Source organism: Halichoerus grypus, chromosome 5 (genome assembly GCF_964656455.1).
Source record: "Halichoerus grypus chromosome 5, mHalGry1.hap1.1, whole genome shotgun sequence".
In the NCBI taxonomy this organism is placed as follows: Eukaryota; Metazoa; Chordata; class Mammalia; order Carnivora; family Phocidae; genus Halichoerus; species Halichoerus grypus.
Genome location: NC_135716.1, coordinates 140,133,460 through 140,152,845, shown reverse-complemented (window position 1 = coordinate 140,152,845; position 19,386 = coordinate 140,133,460). Strand labels below are relative to the sequence as shown.

The 19,386-nt window shown below is 33.9% G+C and overlaps 1 protein-coding gene across 1 annotated transcript in view; it reads left to right on the top strand.

Annotated features, from left to right (window-relative positions):
• Nucleotides 1-19,386, top strand: part of HOOK1 (hook microtubule tethering protein 1) — a 63,534-nt gene that overhangs the window by 33,207 nt on the left and 10,941 nt on the right. Inside the window, exons 9-18 of the mRNA XM_036121341.2 lie at nucleotides 2,011-2,177; nucleotides 8,136-8,276; nucleotides 9,604-9,805; nucleotides 10,378-10,488; nucleotides 12,645-12,732; nucleotides 12,811-12,871; nucleotides 14,870-15,010; nucleotides 16,807-16,900; nucleotides 18,576-18,610; nucleotides 19,160-19,242. Coding sequence (XP_035977234.1) covers nucleotides 2,011-2,177; nucleotides 8,136-8,276; nucleotides 9,604-9,805; nucleotides 10,378-10,488; nucleotides 12,645-12,732; nucleotides 12,811-12,871; nucleotides 14,870-15,010; nucleotides 16,807-16,900; nucleotides 18,576-18,610; nucleotides 19,160-19,242 — 1,123 coding nt within the window. The remainder of the gene's footprint in view (nucleotides 1-2,010; nucleotides 2,178-8,135; nucleotides 8,277-9,603; nucleotides 9,806-10,377; nucleotides 10,489-12,644; nucleotides 12,733-12,810; nucleotides 12,872-14,869; nucleotides 15,011-16,806; nucleotides 16,901-18,575; nucleotides 18,611-19,159; nucleotides 19,243-19,386) is intronic.

The window sequence follows — 19,386 nt, the reverse complement described above, 5'->3', positions numbered from 1 at the left end:
GTATACAAGAATTAAGTTAAATCTGGGTGATACGAGAAAATGAGTCTTTTTTTTTAGCTTTTAAAATTTTTCTGTCTCTTAACTCAGAAAGGGGATGGGGGAGAGGGAAAGAGAGAGGGAGAGATAGAGGGAGAGAGAGATAGCAACAAAGGGGAGAGAAACAAAGAAATAGAGAAAAAACCGGAGAGGGATAAAGGCAGGTACATTATGAACCTAAAGAAAATATCACCGTGGGAGCTTGCTAAAGGAGATGTCTAGAACCCACTAATGGACATTCTAAGGCATAGATGAGAGGGTGTGGTACAAGGAATTTGCCTGTTTACTACCCCCTCCTTCAGTCTATGGTTAAAGGTAGCTCTGAAGCCACACTGTAAAACATGGATAGGAACCAGGTTGGTTATACACCAGGTGTTGAAAATTAAATTTACCCTTGCTCCCCTGCCTACTTTAAAGGGTTCTGACCCATTTTGGAAGACTGGGGGTATTGTTTCTCTTCAGTTGATCTTTTTGTGACAGTCTCTTCCCTCCAGCTAGAATGAGATATTCTTTTCTTTGTGTACCACCCCCACCCTGTGGTATGCTTCCATCAAAGCACCTGGAACATTTTCTGTTGCATAATTATTTACATTTCTACCATAAGGATACTGAAGGTTCAAACTCCATTCTTTTGTGTATCTCAGTCATTTAGGATTGCACATGACAGGTAATAGACACTAAACGGCTTGCATGGCAAGGATGGATTGCATGCCTTACATTTAGGAAGAGAAATTTCTTTTTCCTGCAGTCTGCCTGGGGACAGTTTTCCGAGCCTTTGTGTTGCTCATTTGGAGGACAGTGTTTGTAACCTGCCTATACTGTATTTAAAGGCACTCACTTGACTTTCATTTCCTATTACTAGTTCACCGTGTCACTATATAGTCCCGTTCACATAACTGGGTTGATTTTATTACATCTTTTGAAAAAATAAATAATCGCAAACCTATGTAGTAATATGTTGAAAGTCGTAAGAGGTCAATGATTCATGTTTTTCAAACAAATCTTAATAAAATCATATATAAACTTCTGGTCTTATAAAAGGTTACAGCCTAGCTGTAAACTTTTAAAGATATTTTTAAAAGGGAAAGAAAAAGGCGTTGCATAAATATGTAAGTAAAATAACAAGGAATCAGGTACTGATATTGATGTGGTTCTAAAATTACCTATTTTTATCCATTTTAAAATGTAAACAATCTTAATGTGCAAATAGATTCAATTCAGCTTTTTGTTATTGATTCATTAATGAAATAATGTGCTTGTCCCTGAAGGCATGATATGTAACTGATAATTTTCTACTATGAACCTAAAATAACTTTGTGCATATATGTGTGTGTATTTTAGCTTACTAGATAACAGCATCCTAATAGTAAATTTATAACTAAAAGGGGAACAAATTAATTTTTTGAAGTTTATCGGTACGTAATTTTAGAGACTTGGAAACATTTTCTTCCCAAAACTAGGACAAGCATAACATTTTTTTTTTTGAAGATTTTATTTATTTATTTGACAGAGAGAGACACAGCAAGAGAGGGAACACAAGCAGGGGGAGTGGGAGAGGGAGAAGCAGGCTCCCGGCTGAGCAGGGAGCCCGATGCGGGGCTCCATCCCAAGACCCTGGGATCATGACCTGAGCCGAAGGCAGACGCTTAATGACTGAGCCACCCAGGCACCCCCAAGCATAACATTTTTGAAGATACTCTCCTTATATGAATTAACTGTTTTCTCTGTATTAATTAATTAATACATTAATTAATAAGGTATATTAATAAATTAATAAAAATAATCAAATTATTTTGATTTCTTTTGTTTGACTCAAACCTCCTAGACCCAAAATTCAAGATTTGGAAGGAGCCTTAAAAATTATCTAGTCTGACTGACCAAATTAATTTAATGGCTTAGTCACAATTATAATGTGAACTCTGGACTCTAAGCTTTTTTGCTGTTGATGCTTATGTTTGTATATTTGTTTTTCAGGTGACTGCACTTCAAGATGAAAAGAATTCATTAGTTTCTGAGAATGAGATGATGAATGAAAAACTTGACCAGTTGGATGGATCTTTTGATGATCCAAATACAATGGTTGCAAAAAAGTATTTTCATGCACAGTTACAACTAGAACAATTACAGGAAGAAAACTTCAGGTAGCATTTTTAGTAAAAATCCTTCCATAGAGTTCTGTTAAACTAAGAGCTAAAAAATCCTATCAACAACTAATTAGTAAGCATTTTATAGTATGCTGTAGCATCCTGGAGCTTTATAGCATGCTTGGGACACTGATTAAGCTCTGAAAATACCGAATGGTACAAGTGGTTCCTGCCTTCACAGGGCTTGCAATCTAATTAGGCAAGTGGGATATATCTATAAAATCAAAACAGTTCAAAATAACTTGTGATAAGGGCCAAATGAAGGCCATGTGTAAGTCCAATAGGAGTTTAAGGGAGTGACTGCTGAGGCCTGGGGAGAATGGGGCGTTTATTATAAAGGAGAGGGAACTTGATAATAAATGGAAAAAATGGAAATTTTAAGCTAAAGAGATGCTTTCTACTTTAACTTTTATGTTTCTTCTTTGAAAAAAAAAAAAAAGCTGTTATACATCTTGCCTTTAATAAACATTGTCTCTTGTGTGCTTGCTGCTGAGCCTGGAACTATAAGGCCTTGAGAGTAGGCACTCTAATTGTACTCTATGGTTTTTGTTCCTTTTTTTTGTTTTAATATCAAACTTAAACACAAAAACAGTTGAAAGAATAGTGCAAGGAACTCCTTTATACCTTTTACTCAGATTCCACAGTTGTTTTGCAGTTTTTTCCATTTGCTTTAGCAGTCTCTGTACATATTCTTACGGATTCGTATATTTTTTTCTGAACCACTTGAGAGTAAGCAGGAGCCAAGCACCTTTATCCCTGTATACTTTGGCATGTATTTCCTAAAACAAAAACACTCTCTTACAAACCACAGTATAGTGATTAAAATTAGGGAATTTGTCATTGATACAATATTATTCTCTAATCCACAGATCATACTCAAATTCCATTACTTGTCTCATTGTCCTTTATGTCTATTTTTTTTTTTTTCCTGGTTCAGCATCCAATCCAGGATCATGCATTGCATTTAGTAATCGATTCTTATTCAATGGTCTATAAATCAGTAGCTATCATCTTTTATTTAATGGTGAAATTGTCCCAGATTCCACCACTGGGAAGCCTTTCAGTTGGCCTCTGTGTCCTTTCAACCTGTTACTATCCTTTGAGCACTTTCTTACTTTCTGGAACAACAAAATATTCTAGTCTCATCTCGTCTTTTCCCGACTCTGCAATCAGCCATTTCTCCAAGGATCCCTAATTCCTTTTAGTGACAATGTTACTTAGAAACAAAGATCTAGTGCTCCAGATGAGTTTTTCTGTCACTGCTTCTAGGCCCCTTTGGTGTACAGAGCTAGGAAATATACTTGCCCATATTCACACTTGCCTATGTTCATATGCTTATATATACACATGTCTGCATTGGTTTTTATGTCTCTCACTGTGAACAATGAGTTCATTTTGACATCTTTCATTTTAGTTCTGTGTTTTTGGGGTTCATTCTGATCTTCTCCATTTCCATATTGTAAACCCCTTCTCCAGTGATGAGAAACCTGGCTCCCATTTTCCTCAATATATTTACTCATATACTCAATCCCAAAACACACAGAAAGTAATTTAAGAATTGCTAAGCTTACCTTTGTATTAAGCAAACTATTAATAAGACTTCAGTATGTTTACAGTTCTTTTTGCAAGGTAACATTTACATATTGTGAGATGAATAATACTAAGTACAATTTGACATGTTTTAACAGATGCATACGTCTGTGTAATTTCACACTTTTATCAAAATACAATTCATTTCAATCACTGAAGAAAGTTTCTTTATGCTTCTTCCCAGTCAATGTCTACCTCCCAGAGGCTAATTTCTCTTCTGATTATTTTTTACCAAAAATTAGTTTTCTCTCATCTAGAATGTCACATAAATTGAATCATGCAGTATGAACTCCTTGGTGAATGGCTTCCCTTGCTCAGCATGTTTGTGAGATTCATCTATGTTTTGAATGTATCTGTAATTCGTTATTTTTTTATGGCTGAGTAGTATTCAAATATTTGGAATTATTCCACATTATACACTTATTTATCCATTTTCCTTTAGATGATGGGCATTTGGGTTTTCAGATTTTGTAAGTAAAACTAGTCTGAACATTGTAATACAAGACTTTTTGTAGACATATTTTTTCTTATTTCTCACTGGTAAATATATAGAATGGTATTGCTGAGTTATGCAGTAGCTCTGTGTTTAATTTAAAAGACACTGTCAAACCATTTTCCAAAGTGGTCATAACATTTTATACTTCCATGAGCAGAGTCTGCTCTCATTGCTCTAGTTATTCTGCCTGCATAGCATAGTTCTTACCCATCTTTTTAACTAAATAGTTCAGGAAGAGTGTAGTATCTCCTTATGGCTTTAATTGGCATTTTCCTGTTAACCAGCGATGTGAGAAGCCCCTTTTCATGTGCTTATTGGAAATATATCTTACTTTGTGAATTGTCTCTTCATACTGTTGGCCTGTTTTTACATTGGGTTATTTGTCATTATCAATTAGTTGTAGGAATTTTTAAAAATTTGGATGCAAATCCTTTGTCAGATATGTGCATAGTAATATTTCACTCATTCTGTGGCTTGCCTTTGCATTTTTAAATGGTGTCTTTCAATGAGTAGAAGTTCTTAACTTAGATGCTAAAAGTCTACTTTATCAATATTTTTAATATTAGTGTTTTTGTGTACTGCTCAAGAAATCTTTGTCTACTTCCATGCCATGAAGATACTCTCTACTATTCTCTTCTAGAACCTTCACAGTGTTATCTTTTACATGTAAGTCTGTGGTCCATCTTGAATTGATTTTTTTAAAAATAGTGTATGGTCAAGCTTTATTTTTATTTTCCATATGGGTATCTACTTGTTACAGTATCATAATTTGAAAAGATTTTAGTTTTACTCTAAATTGCTTTCTACCTTTGTGAAAAAGATATAACCATAAAATTTGGGTCATTTTCTGGACTCCTTAATTCTTTTCCATTGATCACTTTATCTTTATACCTGTATGGTATAGTCTTGATTACTTTAGCTCTAGAGTAAGCTTACAATCAGGTAAGGTGAGTATTCCAACTTTGTTCTTTCCTTTCAAAATTTGCTTCGGCTGTTCCAAGTCTTCTGCATTATTACTTAAAATTGAGAGTCAGCTAGTCAGTTTCTGTTTAAAAAACCTTTTGTGATCATGATTTAGGTTGTATAAAATTGATATCTTAACTATAGAGAATTTCTATCTGCTAATATGGTATCTTCATTTATTTAAGTCTTTAATTTCTCTCAGCAATGTTGTGTTGTTTCCGGCAGAGAAGTCTTGTATGTGTTTTATTAACTTTATTCCCAAGTAGATGCTATCACAAATACAATTAAAGTTATTCTGAAAAGTGGCTGCTAATATTTACAGTTGATCTTTATATATTGAAACTGATCTTATATTTTGAAACTTACGTCTTGTAAAGTTTCTTAATTCACTTATTGACTCTAGTAATTTATGTAGAAAATCTAAGGCATGTACAATCATCTAATCTATTAATAGAGCTTTACATCTTCCTTTTATTATTTCTGCCCTCTATTTATTTTTCTTGCATTGAGCAAGAACAGACATCTTACTTTGTTCCAGGTCTTAGGGGGAAAACATTCAGTTAAGTGTACCATCAAGTATGATGCTTGCTGTAGAGTTTTTTAATGTGCTTTTTATCATTTTGCAGGAGTTCCCCTTTATTTCTGGCTTGTTAAGAGTTTTTATCATTAATTGGTATTGATTTTTGACAAATGATTTTTCTACATCTTGAAAGGACAGTGTGGTTTTTTTCTTTTTCATTCTTTTATTATGATTGTTTAATTTTTTAAATATTGAGCAATCTTATATTTCAGGGTTAGACCAGTTTGGTCATCCTTATTATTCTGCATATATATGACTGGATTCAGTTTGCTAATATGTTGAAAGAATTTTTTGATTGTCTACATATAGATATTGGTCTATAACTTTTTTCTCTTGTAATGTCTTTTTCAGGTTTTGTTGTCAGAGTTCTGCTAGTCTCATAGAATAATTGGGAAGTATTCTCTCCTCCTCTATTTTCTGAAAGAGTTTATGTAAGAATAATATTATTTCTTCCTTAAATGTTTGATAGAATTTATCAGTAAAACAATCTGGACCTATGGTTTTCTTTGTGAAGGGCTTTTAATGACAAATACAATTTTGTTAATGGTCAAAAGGCTTCACAGGTTTTCTGTTTAATCTCTGTCAGTTTGATAAGTTGTGCTTTTCAAGGTGTATGTTTATTTCATTTAAGTTGTTGAATTTATTGGCATAAAGTTGTTCATAATATTCTTTTATTATCCTTTTAATGACTGTAGGAGCTATACTGATATTCACTTTTTCATTCCTCATATTGGTTAATTTGTGTTTTTTCTCATTTTTCTTGATCACTCTTACTAGGGTTTTATCAATTTTATTAATCTTTTCAAACACTTTATTAGCTTTCCATATTATTGGTTTTAGATCTCAGTTCTTTCTTTCCTTTTACTTTGGATTTAATTTGCTGTTCTTTTCCTGGACTCTTAAGGTTGAAACTTGGATGATTGATTTTAAGCCTTTCTTCATTTCTAATATAAGCCTTTAAAATTGTAAATTTTCCTCTAAGCACTGGTTTAGCTGGGTCCCCAAAGTTTGACTGGTTGTCTTTCTGTTGTTATTTGATCTGAAATATTTTCTAATTTCCTTTGTGATTTCTTCCTTGACTTGTGGGTTATTCAGAAATGTGTTGTTTAATTTCCAAGTATTTAAGGCTTTGCTAGACTTCTTATTGTGGCTAATTTCTAATTTAAGTCTCTTGTGGTTAGAGAGCATACTTCACGAGATTTCAGTCTTTTGATACTTATTAATACTTATTTTATTGCTCGGCCTGTTTCATTGTGATGAGTGTTCCCTGTGCACTTGCAAAGGATGTGTATTCTGTAATTTTTGACTGACATGTTCTACACATGTCAAATCAAGTTGGTTAATGGTGTTGTTCAGAGCTCTTCTGTATTTTTACTGATATTTTTGTTTCTGTCATTTATTGGAGACTGGTATTAAACAATGATTGTGGATTTGTGGATTTCTGCCTTTGATTCTGTCAGTTTTTGCTTCATGTATTTTTAAACTGTTTTTAGGTATATACACATTTATGATAAGGCTTTCTAATGAATTGACCCTTTTATAATTATGAAATATTTCTATCTCTGATAATACTCTTTTGTCTTAAAATTTATTTTGTTTGATGTTAACATAACTACCCCAATTTCTTTTGCTTACTGTTTGCATGGTGTTTTTTTGAATCTTTTTACTTTTAATCTATCTGTGCCTTTATATTTAAACTAGCTCTTGTTATTAGCATATATTTGAGCCTTGTTTTGTTATCTAGTCTGATGGTCTCTGCCTTTTTAATTGGTGTGTTAGTCTTTTTGCCTTTTATGTAATTTTTGTTATGGTTGTATTAAGTCTGTCAGTTTGCTGTTTTTCATGTGTCATATCCTTTTGTTTTTCTTTTCTGCATTCCTTTGGGTAAATCAAATTTTTTTAAATATTTGACTTTATTCACTATGTTGTCTTTTTACTTTTTGTTGTTGCTATAGAGTTTAAGTATTTATCCTTAATTTATTATAGTCTACTTAGAATTCATATTTTACCACTTCGCATGTGGTATGTATTTTTGAGTAATTTTAATACATATTTATATATTTTCTCTTCATCTTTTGAAGTTAAAACTCTTATTAGAGCTAGAGATAACGAAGCACAGTGTTTCAGAAGTGAAAATGAAAAATCAGAACATTAAGTTTATTCTCAGCCAGTTTCAAATCCAGGAGCTGGAAGTGTCCTATTCCTTTAGTCTTTCTTTTGAGTGTGGAATAAAAAAAAAAAAATTTTAAAGTATGTCTTGCACATGTCTCAGTAAGAAAACAAATGATGGAAATTACATTATAAGTACTTGTTTTCTTTACTCAAGGCTTGAAGCTGCAAAAGATGATTACCGTGTTCACTGTGAAGAACTTGAAAAGCAACTAATTGAATTTCAGCATAGGAATGATGAACTGACTAGTCTTGCTGAAGAAACAAGAGCCCTGAAAGATGAAATAGATGTTCTTAGGTATGGCATATCTAAATATAATTATGTCACTTCTAAGTTATTCCTTAGTCATTTTGGTATACCATATTCTAATCAGGGATTCTTAGGTTTATTCCTGTGTATTAAGTACTGATCAGTTTTTATCCGGGCTCATAGTCTTTACTTATTTTATGCTTGTTGATGGTAATTGCAGTTTAAGGAGAATATTCAAATCTTGTTACCACATTTTTTTTTTTTTAAGAGAGCGAGGATTGGGGGAGGGTAGGAGCAGAGGAAGAGGGAGAGAGAGAATCCCAAGCAGGCTCCGCTCTTAGTGCAGAGCCAGACGTAGGGCCCAATCCCACAACCCTGAGATCATGACCTGATCCGAAATCAAGAGTTGGACACATCCAACCGACTGAGCCACCTGTGTTAGCACAATTTCATATTAGAATTCATAAACCCAAAATGATACCTTTTTTTTAAAACTGTGTGAGCTGAACTACTTTTAGATACATTTAGCTTGACCTCCTTGTACTCATTAGTGTATCTTGTGAACTTTTTACATAAGGGAAAGCATTCTCAATCCATATTTTGGCATTTGATATAAAATAGGTATAATTAAGTTAACATTTATTTCAGGGTTATCCCAAGGTTCTCTTATTGTCCTTGACAATGTATAAAATTTTTATTTGGCTTTTGCCTGTGAAATGTTAATCAAGCAAACAGACTATCCATATGCTCTTTATGTTTTCTGTTAAATTTTCTTAATGGGCCATTTTGTTGCACAGTTTTTATATCCATTTGAAACAAAATCTTTATACCCATTCGTTTGAACCTGTATGTGATGGAAAGTGATCTGGTTTATGTATTTACTTTTGCTCTAGCCCAGTTGGTTAGGTAAGCACAACTCTAAAGCAAAGTTCTTTGTCAGACAAATTGTAAGTCAAGTCAACTTCCTAAGTATATCAAATACTTAGGACAAAACTGTACTAAATGCTATACACAAAGCAAAATTGGCCCATAAGCTACAGAGAAGCTTAGAATTGTTCAGTTGCATTTGCAAAACCATTCTTTTTTAAACATTGTGCCGTATGAAGTGGTTTGATAATTTAGTGTGTCAGATTTAAGGCATTTTTGTTCTGATGCCTTTACAACAAAAAGGTTCAATGCTGGATTTGAGTCTTTTTCCAAAGTTCCCACAAAGTTTATTTCTTTTGTCTGTCTTTCTCATTTCCTTCCTTCCTTCCTTCCTTTTTTTTTGTTTCAGCCAATTGATTATCTGGTTGACTAATTTTACAGACAGAATAAAATTGCTATGTGCATTTACTAGTTCTTACCCAGTAATGTGCAGTCTTTATTATCATAGGGCTACCTCTGATAAAGCAAATAAACTAGAGTCAACAGTCGAGATATATCGTCAGAAGCTACAAGATCTGAACGACCTTCGCAAGCAGGTGAAAACTTTACAAGAAACAAACATGATGTATATGCATAATACAGTCAGCTTAGAAGAAGAATTAAAGAAGGCAAATGCAGCACGTACGCAGTTAGAAACATACAAGAGGCAGGTAAGGAAATATCTTAATTTTTTAAAATAAAATCAAAAGACTCAACTTCCTTTTGATTCCTTTTGATACTTTAAGAATGATAGAGATGTGAAGAAACATTGCCTATAGTTGGCTGTGAACTTATGATAGAATTCTTCTACCTGTGATTTTAATTCCAGGGTTGATAATTGAATTTGAGTTATCTAGGTCTTTCCCTTTTTATTGTCTTCTGAGCTTATATATATTTTTGGGCATTTTATTGTTTATTAGCATTTCTGGTAACCAGTAATAATTGCCTAGAGAATGGAGCTATAACTGATAATATTCTGTTTTTCTATTTATCAGACAATTTTTTTTTACTAAATTATTTTAGTAATAGAAGGCTGATTTTTTTTTTTTTTTTACTAAATTATTATTTGGGTATTTTAAAATTTGTGTTAACTCTTATTTACATGCTATTTTCACAACTATTTAGGATTACGTGATTATATTCTTACTATAAATTTTATTTCCCATCAGTTTCTCATTTATTAAACTCTGAAAAACTATTAATATTATATACTCTTGTTATCTACTTTTGTTTCTGACAAAAGGTTCAGGATCTTCACAATAAACTTTCCTCTGAATCCAAAAGGGCAGATACACTAGCATTTGAAATGAAGCGGCTTGAAGAAAAACATGAAGCTTTACTTAAGGAAAAAGAGGTACACATGAATATAGTGGATGAGTAATATGTCTGTCTTCTCTTTTAGTGTTTAATATTATCCTTGCTGTTCTAAGAATGGAAGTCATGTCAATCAGATCTTCTTCTGTCTTTTTCCAAATTCAAGTGTTGGTATAAAAGAAAGTAGTAGAAATTTAATGTGCAGTGTTGTTAATTGCCTTCACAAGGGAAGATGAAGTCACGGAGGCGAGGCCATGTGTCTCATTGCACGTTTTCCCATTCTAGACTGTCGGCTTCTTGAGAGCAAGGACCATGGATTTTATTTTTTAATGGCATTGTTGAGATATAATTTGTACCCCATAAATGTTGCCCACTTGAAGTGTACAGTGCAGGAGTCGCTGGTGTATTCGCAGCTGTGCAGCCATCACCACAGTCGGATTTTAGAGCGCTGTCGTCAGCCCGTTAGTGTGCCTGCTGGTGGCTGCCCTGCATCCTGCTCCCCTCCCCAAGGCCTTCGCAACCATTCACCCATTTTCTGTCTCTACAGATTTGCCCAGTCTGTCCAGGATATGCCATCATATACTGTATCAGTTTTGTGGCTAGATTCCTTCATGTGGATTAATGCTTTCAAAGTTCATCAGTGTCATAGCATGAATCAGTACTTTGTTTTAATGTTGAATAATACTCCATTCTATAGATATACCACATTTTATTTATCCATTCATCATTTTATGGACATTTGGGCTATTAAACAAATAATGTGGCTATGAACATTTATTTAGAAGTTTTTATGTAGGCATGTGTTTTCATTTCTTGAGTACGTACCTAGGAATGGTACTGCTGGGTCATATGGTAACTATGGTTAACCTTTTAAGGAGCTACCATGCTGTTTTCTAAAGTAGATGAACCATTTTTCATTCTCATCAATTTGTAAAGGTTTTCAGTTTCTCCATATCCTTGCCAACACTTACCAGACTTTTAATTTTAGCTATCCTAGTGAGTATGAAGTGGTATGCTATTGTGGTTTTGACTTGCATTTCCCTAATGACTAATGATGTTGAGCATTTTTTCATGTACTTATTGGCCATTTGTATGTCTTCGCTGGAGAAATGTCTCTTCAAATCCCTTACTCATGTTTTATTTAGGTTATTTGCTTTTTTATTGAGTTGTAAGAGTTCTTTATAGATTATGGATATAAGTTCCTTCTCAAATATATGATTTGCAAATATGTTCTTTTATTCTGTGGGTTCTTCTAATTTTTTTGATGGTGCTGTTTGCAACAGAATAGTTTCTCATTTGATGAAATCAGTTACCTTTTTTTTCTTTTGTTGTTTATGCTTTTTTGGCAGTATTTCTGTGAAATCACTGAGTACTCTGAGGTTATAAAGATTTTTGCTTATGTTTCTAATTTTACAGTTTTAGCTCTTATATTTAGTCTGTGATTAATTTTGAATTAATTTTTGTATATGGTGTAAAATAGGGGCCCAATTTCATTCTTTTGTGTGTGGATATTCAGTAGTCCTAGCACTATCTGTTGACAAGATGATTCTTTCCCTATTAATTGTCTTGATACCTTTGTTGAAAATCAATTGACCATGATATTGTAATGATGGATACATTATACATTTGTCAGAACCCATAAAAGTAAAACAGAGTGAACCATAATGTCCTTTAGTTAATAATAGTGTATCAGTATTGGCTCATCAGTTCTTCCAAGTAACCACTAACTTTACCTCACTTGTTACTCAGGACACTTTTGCAAGGGTTATGTATCTGCATTTCCATATTGATGATGTGGATACTAAAGCCAAAGAGTCAAATAACTGACTGTAGGTGATATAAACACTAGGAAAAAGTGAGACTGGAGTTCAAGCCATGATCTATTTGCCTCCAAAGTCCATGCTTTTTTTTTTTTTTTAATTACTCTGCAGTTGCACATTTGTACTCCATTGCATAATTACATCAGTTTGGTTCAAAGATAAATTATCTAATGGGGAAATTATAAGATTTATGTTGTATCAAGATTATTTACGAGATTTATGTAAGAGAAAATTACCTCTTAGCACTGAAACTAAAACGTCACTTTTAATTAAGCAGCAATTATGAAATTAACTTAAGATAAATTATTATAAGCATAAATTACATTTCTGGTGGGCAAAATTAAATATTTTGCTTATATAAACAATTCTTTTTTAGAGACTAATAGAACAACGTGATACTCTGAAAGAAACGAATGAAGAGCTTCGATGTTCACAAGTACAACAAGATCATCTAAACCAAACAGGTGAATTTTGTTGGATTTAGAAAAGTTTTTTTAATGGTAGAAATACTGCAATGTTAATCTTTTGTTGTTGTTGTTTAGATGCGTCTGCTACAAAAAGTTATGAGAATCTTGCTGCTGAGATTATGCCAGTGGAATATAGGTAAATTTGTTTTTATTAATTGATAATCTATACTTAATATTAGAAATATGATTTCTTTCTAAAAAAATTATTAGCCTTTAGAGTGTTCCATTTTATGAGTCATGGAGCTCAAAATTACTTTGTCTCATCTGCTTGAACTTCTTAGATTTTTTTTTTTTAATTTTTATTTTAAAGATTTTATTTTATTTTTTGACAGAGAGAGAGACAGCGAGAGAGGGAACACAAGCAGGGGGAGTGGGAGAGGGAGAAGCAGGCTTCCCCCTGAGCAGGGAGCCGGATGTGGGGCTCCATCCCAGGACCCTGGGATCATGACCTGAGCTGAAGGCAGACGCCCAACAACTGAGCCACCCAGGCACCCCTGAACTTCTTAGATTGTTACTGCTACTACAGCAGTTTTAGAATTTATTAGAAGTAAAATTTCACAAACTAGATGAATAAAATATTCTAGTTTTTATAATATGACTTTTATTGTGTTGAACTTCTTTTCCTACCCATAAACTCAATGGAAAAACTTTTTTATACCTGGCATTCACATCCACACGGGTGAAACTAATAGGAGAGGAGCTATGAATAATAGCAGAAGGATTAAACAGAAGTTAAATAAAATACAAATTTTAGAGTTTCCTTTTAACCAACTTTTATCGTGGTATCCTACTGCTATGTTTGCTTCTAGGTATTTGACTAATCTGGTATCTTTTTATGGTTTTCCTTTCCTTTTTGTGGTAACAGTTTTATTTACTACTTCAGACTCTACTCTTAAGCAGATTTATTGAGATATAATTCACCCATTTAAAACTGTATGGCTCAGTGGTGTTTAGTGTAGTCATAGAGTTGTACAGCTATCTGATTTGAGAACATTCCATTCTCCCCCAAAAAATACCCTGTGCCTCTTAGCAGTTCTTCCTCAGTCCTGCCTCCCCCCAGGCTCCAGCACTAGGCAGCGGAAAATCAACTCTTTGTCAAGTTGCCTGGTAACGGAATTTAACATACGTGAGTCCTACAATAGGCAGCCTTTTGTGACTGCTTTCACTCAGCATATAGTTTGCAAATATGTTAATTTTCATTTTGTTCAATTTTTTATTGTTAAGACAGAGCTCCTTACATGCTGGACTGGCAAGCAACTTTTTAGTTGTTAATATCCAGTGATATTAATGTCACTTTAAAAATAGCCATTTGAAAAAAAAATAGCCATATGCGCTGTATTTTAAAGTCATGATGTTGCCATTCCGAAGAACACAAATTGAGATTAATTGAAATTAGTTGCTTTTAAGAAATTGCATTTAGGGGCACCTGGGTGGCTTAGTCAGTTAAGCATCTGCCTTCGGCTCAGGTCATGATCCCAGGGTCCTGGGATCGAGCCCCACATCGGGCTCCCTGCTCAGTGGGAAGCCTGTTTCTCCTTCTACCTGCCACTCCCCCTGCTTGTACTATCTCTCTCTCTCTTTGTCAAATAAATAAATAAAATCTTAAAAAATGCATTTAGGGAGGCAGCAGGTAGGAGAACATTACTTTTTTATTTAATACCATCCCTATCATTTGCATTTTAGAAAATGTGTATTTGTAAACTTTTTAGAAAAATTGTTTTTTGAAAACAAAAAAACCTAGAAGCAGTCATATGACTGTCATCATAAGAGTATATTTAAAAAATATTAAACAAACTGATTTCTTAAATCTATTGCTTTTAATGCATATATTTTCTGAGATTATGCTATAGTGAATAGCATCTAAGTTACCAGTAAAATAACTCTTTTCTTTTGGAATTTGCATAATATTTAATGATATATAATATAATACTTATGCTCTGAAAAATTTATTACTTGTTTTTTGAGACAGTCTTACAATGTACATAGTTTTTTCTTAAAAAATTTCAGAAACATTGGTAACATTTTTAAATGACAGCTATTGAATGAACAGGAGTTTTCTAAAAGTTCACAATGTAAAAAAATGTAAAATGTACATTTAAAAAATTTAAAAACAAACTTTGCTTTTCAACCTCAGGGAAGTGTTTATTCGACTGCAACATGAAAATAAGATGCTCCGCTTGCAACAGGAAGGTACTGAGAACGAGCGTATTGAGGAACTTCAGGAGCAGCTGGAACAGAAGCACCGCAAGATGAATGAACTGGAAACCGAGCAAAGGTGACACACACTTTTGTAATTGACATTCATAGTGATTCCATTAGCTAGCCACGTAGTTAAAATAAGTAGAATTTAAAGAAGTTTAAATTGTTGTTTTCAGCCTCTCACTTCCATTATTTTAGCAGACTTTATTTTTTTTTATTTTTTTATTTTTTAAAGATTTTATTTATTTATTTGAGAGAGACACAGCGAGAGAGGAAACACAAGCATGGGGGGTGGGAGAGGGAGAAGCAGGCTTCCCGCAGAGCAGGGAGCCCGATGTGGGGCTCGATCCCAGGACCCCAGGATCATGACCTGAGCCGAAGGCAGACGCTTAACGACTGAGCCACCCATGCGCCCCTTTAGCAGACTTTATTAACCTGGCTGCTTTTTCTTGAATTTCATTTATATGTTTTCACAATCCACAGAAAATTTAACAAATGGATAAATGACAATCTGGCTTTGGGCTGCGGTCTGTACATGGATAGAACATAGACCATGCAGTCAAATTTGAGCCCCATCTCTATTTAAATTTATTAGCTGTTCTGTCCTGGGCAAGTTAAACTCACACTTGGTGTCTTCAGCTATAAAAGCAAATGGTGTACTCATCTGATAGCAATGAGGTGCTCAAGAATTAGAGTATTAAAAATATATAACAGTTGATATAGTGTTCACTATATGCCAGGCACTTTTCTAAGCACTTTTTTCGTATTCACTCAGAAATCCTCACAAAAACTCTATGAAGTGAGAATTGAAATTATCTCTTTTTTATGGATAAGGAAGCTGAGGTTGAAGGAGGCTAAGTAACTTGTCCAGAGTTACAAGCTAGTAAATTTTCAATCCCACATTTGAACTTTCTGTCAGTCTGATTCCTGAGTCCGGACTCTTAACCACTGTGCTAACTTGCCTCTTATAAATAGCATATTTTGCTATAAAACTGTTTGATTTTATTTGACCAAACTTTGTTAGATCTTAGAGACCACCAGGAATTTTAGATACACTTGAACCTTCTCTCTCAAACTTGTATATATTGTATTACATCAACATTTTAGCTTTCTGAAAGGACCATCAGATTTTACTATCCTATCCAGTTCAATATCACCACTGGAGATACAAAGTTACAGCTTTTAAAGAGTTACTATAGGAAGATAGACATATGAATAATGATTATATTATGTGATACCTGCAATAGTGGAACAGTGGAGTGTTATAATAGGCAGGTGTGTTAGGTCATATATACATGAAAAGAGACCGTCAGATACTTTCTCTTGCTGGTAACCTCAGCGGAGGTAACTCTTAAGCAGGGTTTTAAAGAACAAGATTTTGCCAAGTTAGAAATGTGCCCTAGTTGCTAGTGTTAGTCTCTTTAATTTAAATAAAAAGTTATGAAGAAATGGTTGGGAAATGGTGGCCTTGGTCAATACACTGTGAAATCCGAAACAAGAAGAAGAAACCTAGTTCCCATTCATTAAAGATAAAAGTATAGGAAAACTGAACTACTTTTCTGATTTTCATACCAGCGAGGACAGTGCAGAATTGATGTGCTTTTGCAGCTGGCACACAAGTATCTGAAATTTTTAAATGTGGGCATATATACGTCCATGATAAAATGTCTTCTTTTTTAAAAAGTATTTTCTTGCAAGTAGCTTACTGTACTTACACTGTATATTATACCTAGCCACAGACAATTGTTGGGCATTCATCATTGCTATTAAATGCAGACTGCGTGAGTTAAATTGCACAAATGTACCTTTATAGATCCATAACTACTTTGACTTTCAATACAAATAAATACATATGATTCATCTTAACAATAGGCTGAGCAAAGAGCGTATCCGAGAATTGCAGCAGCAGATTGAGGACCTCCAGAAATCTTTACAGGAACAAGGCTCCAGGTCTGAAGGAGAAAGTGTAAGTAACTTAAACATTGTAATAATTCTGCTGTGTGTGGACTCTCTGCCATAGGTCCTGATGCCCAAATTAGTCCTGTATTTGAAAGTGCTACCCTTATCTTTGGGGGTACCCTCGAATACCGTATATATCTGCATAACAGATGCAGTGATTTTGCCAACCTGGAGCCTATAAATTAATCGTATGTATTGGAAGGTGATTTCTATCTGTCCTACTTCAACAGCTACACCTAAATTCATGGTAATTCCTGTTTGAGAGCATGCTATGAGTGAGGTCTTCACAGCTCTTTTCTCAGGCTTGAGAAAAGTCCTAGTAAGAGTAGTCAGCAGTCAGAATTGAGGAAATCTAACAGAGAGGAGAGAGTAAGACAATGATTTCTACCAAAGAGTGTCAAAGAAGTGGATCATACCAACCTCCAAAAGACAGAAACCTTAATGCAGTTTTGAAGACATCAGTCACCCCTTATTTCTTCCTTCCTTGCAAGCAGACTTATGGCCTCACCATTTCTAATGGGCTTTGATGGCAAACATTGTAGGGGACAGATAAGAGGACTCAGCAGAGCTCGAACAGCCCAAATCTGAATATACCTAGCAGTGTGTCTGTAGTTGGATCTCTGTATGCAGAGGGGAAAAGAAGTAACAGTGGAGGGAGGGAGGCATTTAACTATAACAACAACAAAAAGATAGGGCTCAATGTACATTAGATACTGGGTAGATACAATGTGAGGTGGTTGTACCTGTGTTGACGGGGGAGAGAGCTATTAAGAGTAAGTAAAGAGATGAGAAAGAAGACTGAAAGGGTTGTGTTTCCTCTCTCTCTTTTATATGCTTTATATGATTTTCTCTTTTTTCCTCGGGGGCTTGGAAAATAGAAATCGTCTCATGCATGGCGGCATCTCGTATGTGCATATATACGGTATTGTAACCTCTCTAATACAAATATTTTTTCTAAGCCACAGTAGGGAATACTTTTAAAATGGGATCTATTTGGGGGGAGTACATTTTTGGATTGCAGTATTTTTAAAGGTTTTATGTTTCTCTTTTTAAAATGTATTAGTGTCTGAGTTATATTTCACATTATATGTTTTAAACCCTTCATTTATCTATTCAGTAGATGATCTTGAACCAGTATTGCAATTTAAACTCCTGCTTTTTAAAGAGGAAGTTTTATGTCTTAAATTTCATTTTTTAACAAAATCCACTTGCTCTGTTTTGATGTTAATATTAAAGTGCTCGCATTTGTAATGATAACGCTTTATTATAAAGATAATTATTTAAGTCTATTCTTCATTTAAAGGCCTAAAATCTTAAAATTTATATTTTAAATAATGATTTTTAAACGTTTGATACTCCTCAGTATATCACATTCAGCTTGCATTTGCTATTTTTCTTCAAGTTTAAATTTTATTTTCATGGTATTCAGAAATATGAAGCATTTTTCTTTTTACTATTGTACTCATCCTTCTTTCATTTCCTAACCTCCTTTCCTTTCCCTTTGAAGTAAAAAATACCTAAAATTTTATGTTTTTACGAGTATGTTATTAGAAATACAAATTTTTGAAACATTTATAATTTTAAATAATACACTTCAAAGGGAGATAAAGAGATTTTGATATCTGGAAAATTTATCTTTGTCACAAAAGTTATCTTACAGCAACTTTTTTTAATTTTTATAGTCCAGCAAACTAAAGCAGAAGTTGGAAGCTCATATGTAAGTAAAACTGATATTTCATTTCAAATATGCAAGGGGAAGGGTTTTAAAAACTTCTAAAGTTAGTATCCTTTTCTGATTTTGTTCATAAGAAAAATCCCCTGATGGCAATTGAATGTTCACCACTGCCACCAAGAAGTGAAAAGAAAAATGTTCTAAAATATTCAGCCTGCCTGCCAGTGATCCCAGATCCTACATTTTTCAATCACTAATGTCATTTGAAGGGTTTATAAAGCAGACAACTGTCACAACTTGACTGTGTGGGGATGTGGGATGTTTAACCCATAAAATATTTCCTTTGACTTTCTTAGGAAGCAAGGATGGCAAGGGGAAAAAATTAACATTTTTAGCACCCATCATGTGCCAGGCAGTTTACCTTCTCACAGCAACCCCTATAATATGTGGCAGGTATTACTCCCATTTCACAGGTGAGGAGATTCAGGATCAGAAAGGGATTTGCCCACAGTCCACAAATGTTATGTGGCAGAAATCAGTTTTCATTCTTAGGTCTGTTTGTTTCCAAAACTCCATGCTCTTTCCACTACTTAGGGAAAAACTAACTGAGGTCCAGGAAGAATTACAGAAGAAACAAGAGCTCATTGAGGATCTTCAGCCAGATGTAAACCAGAACGGTAGGTATTTGTAAAAACCTGGATCAGACTACATCTAAGGACTTGCCCTTTTTAGTTGAAGGATGCAAGAACTGTGTATAACTTTCTGGACATTCCATAAATACATACATTGCAAATAAGAACCATGGTAATTTTTTAGTGATT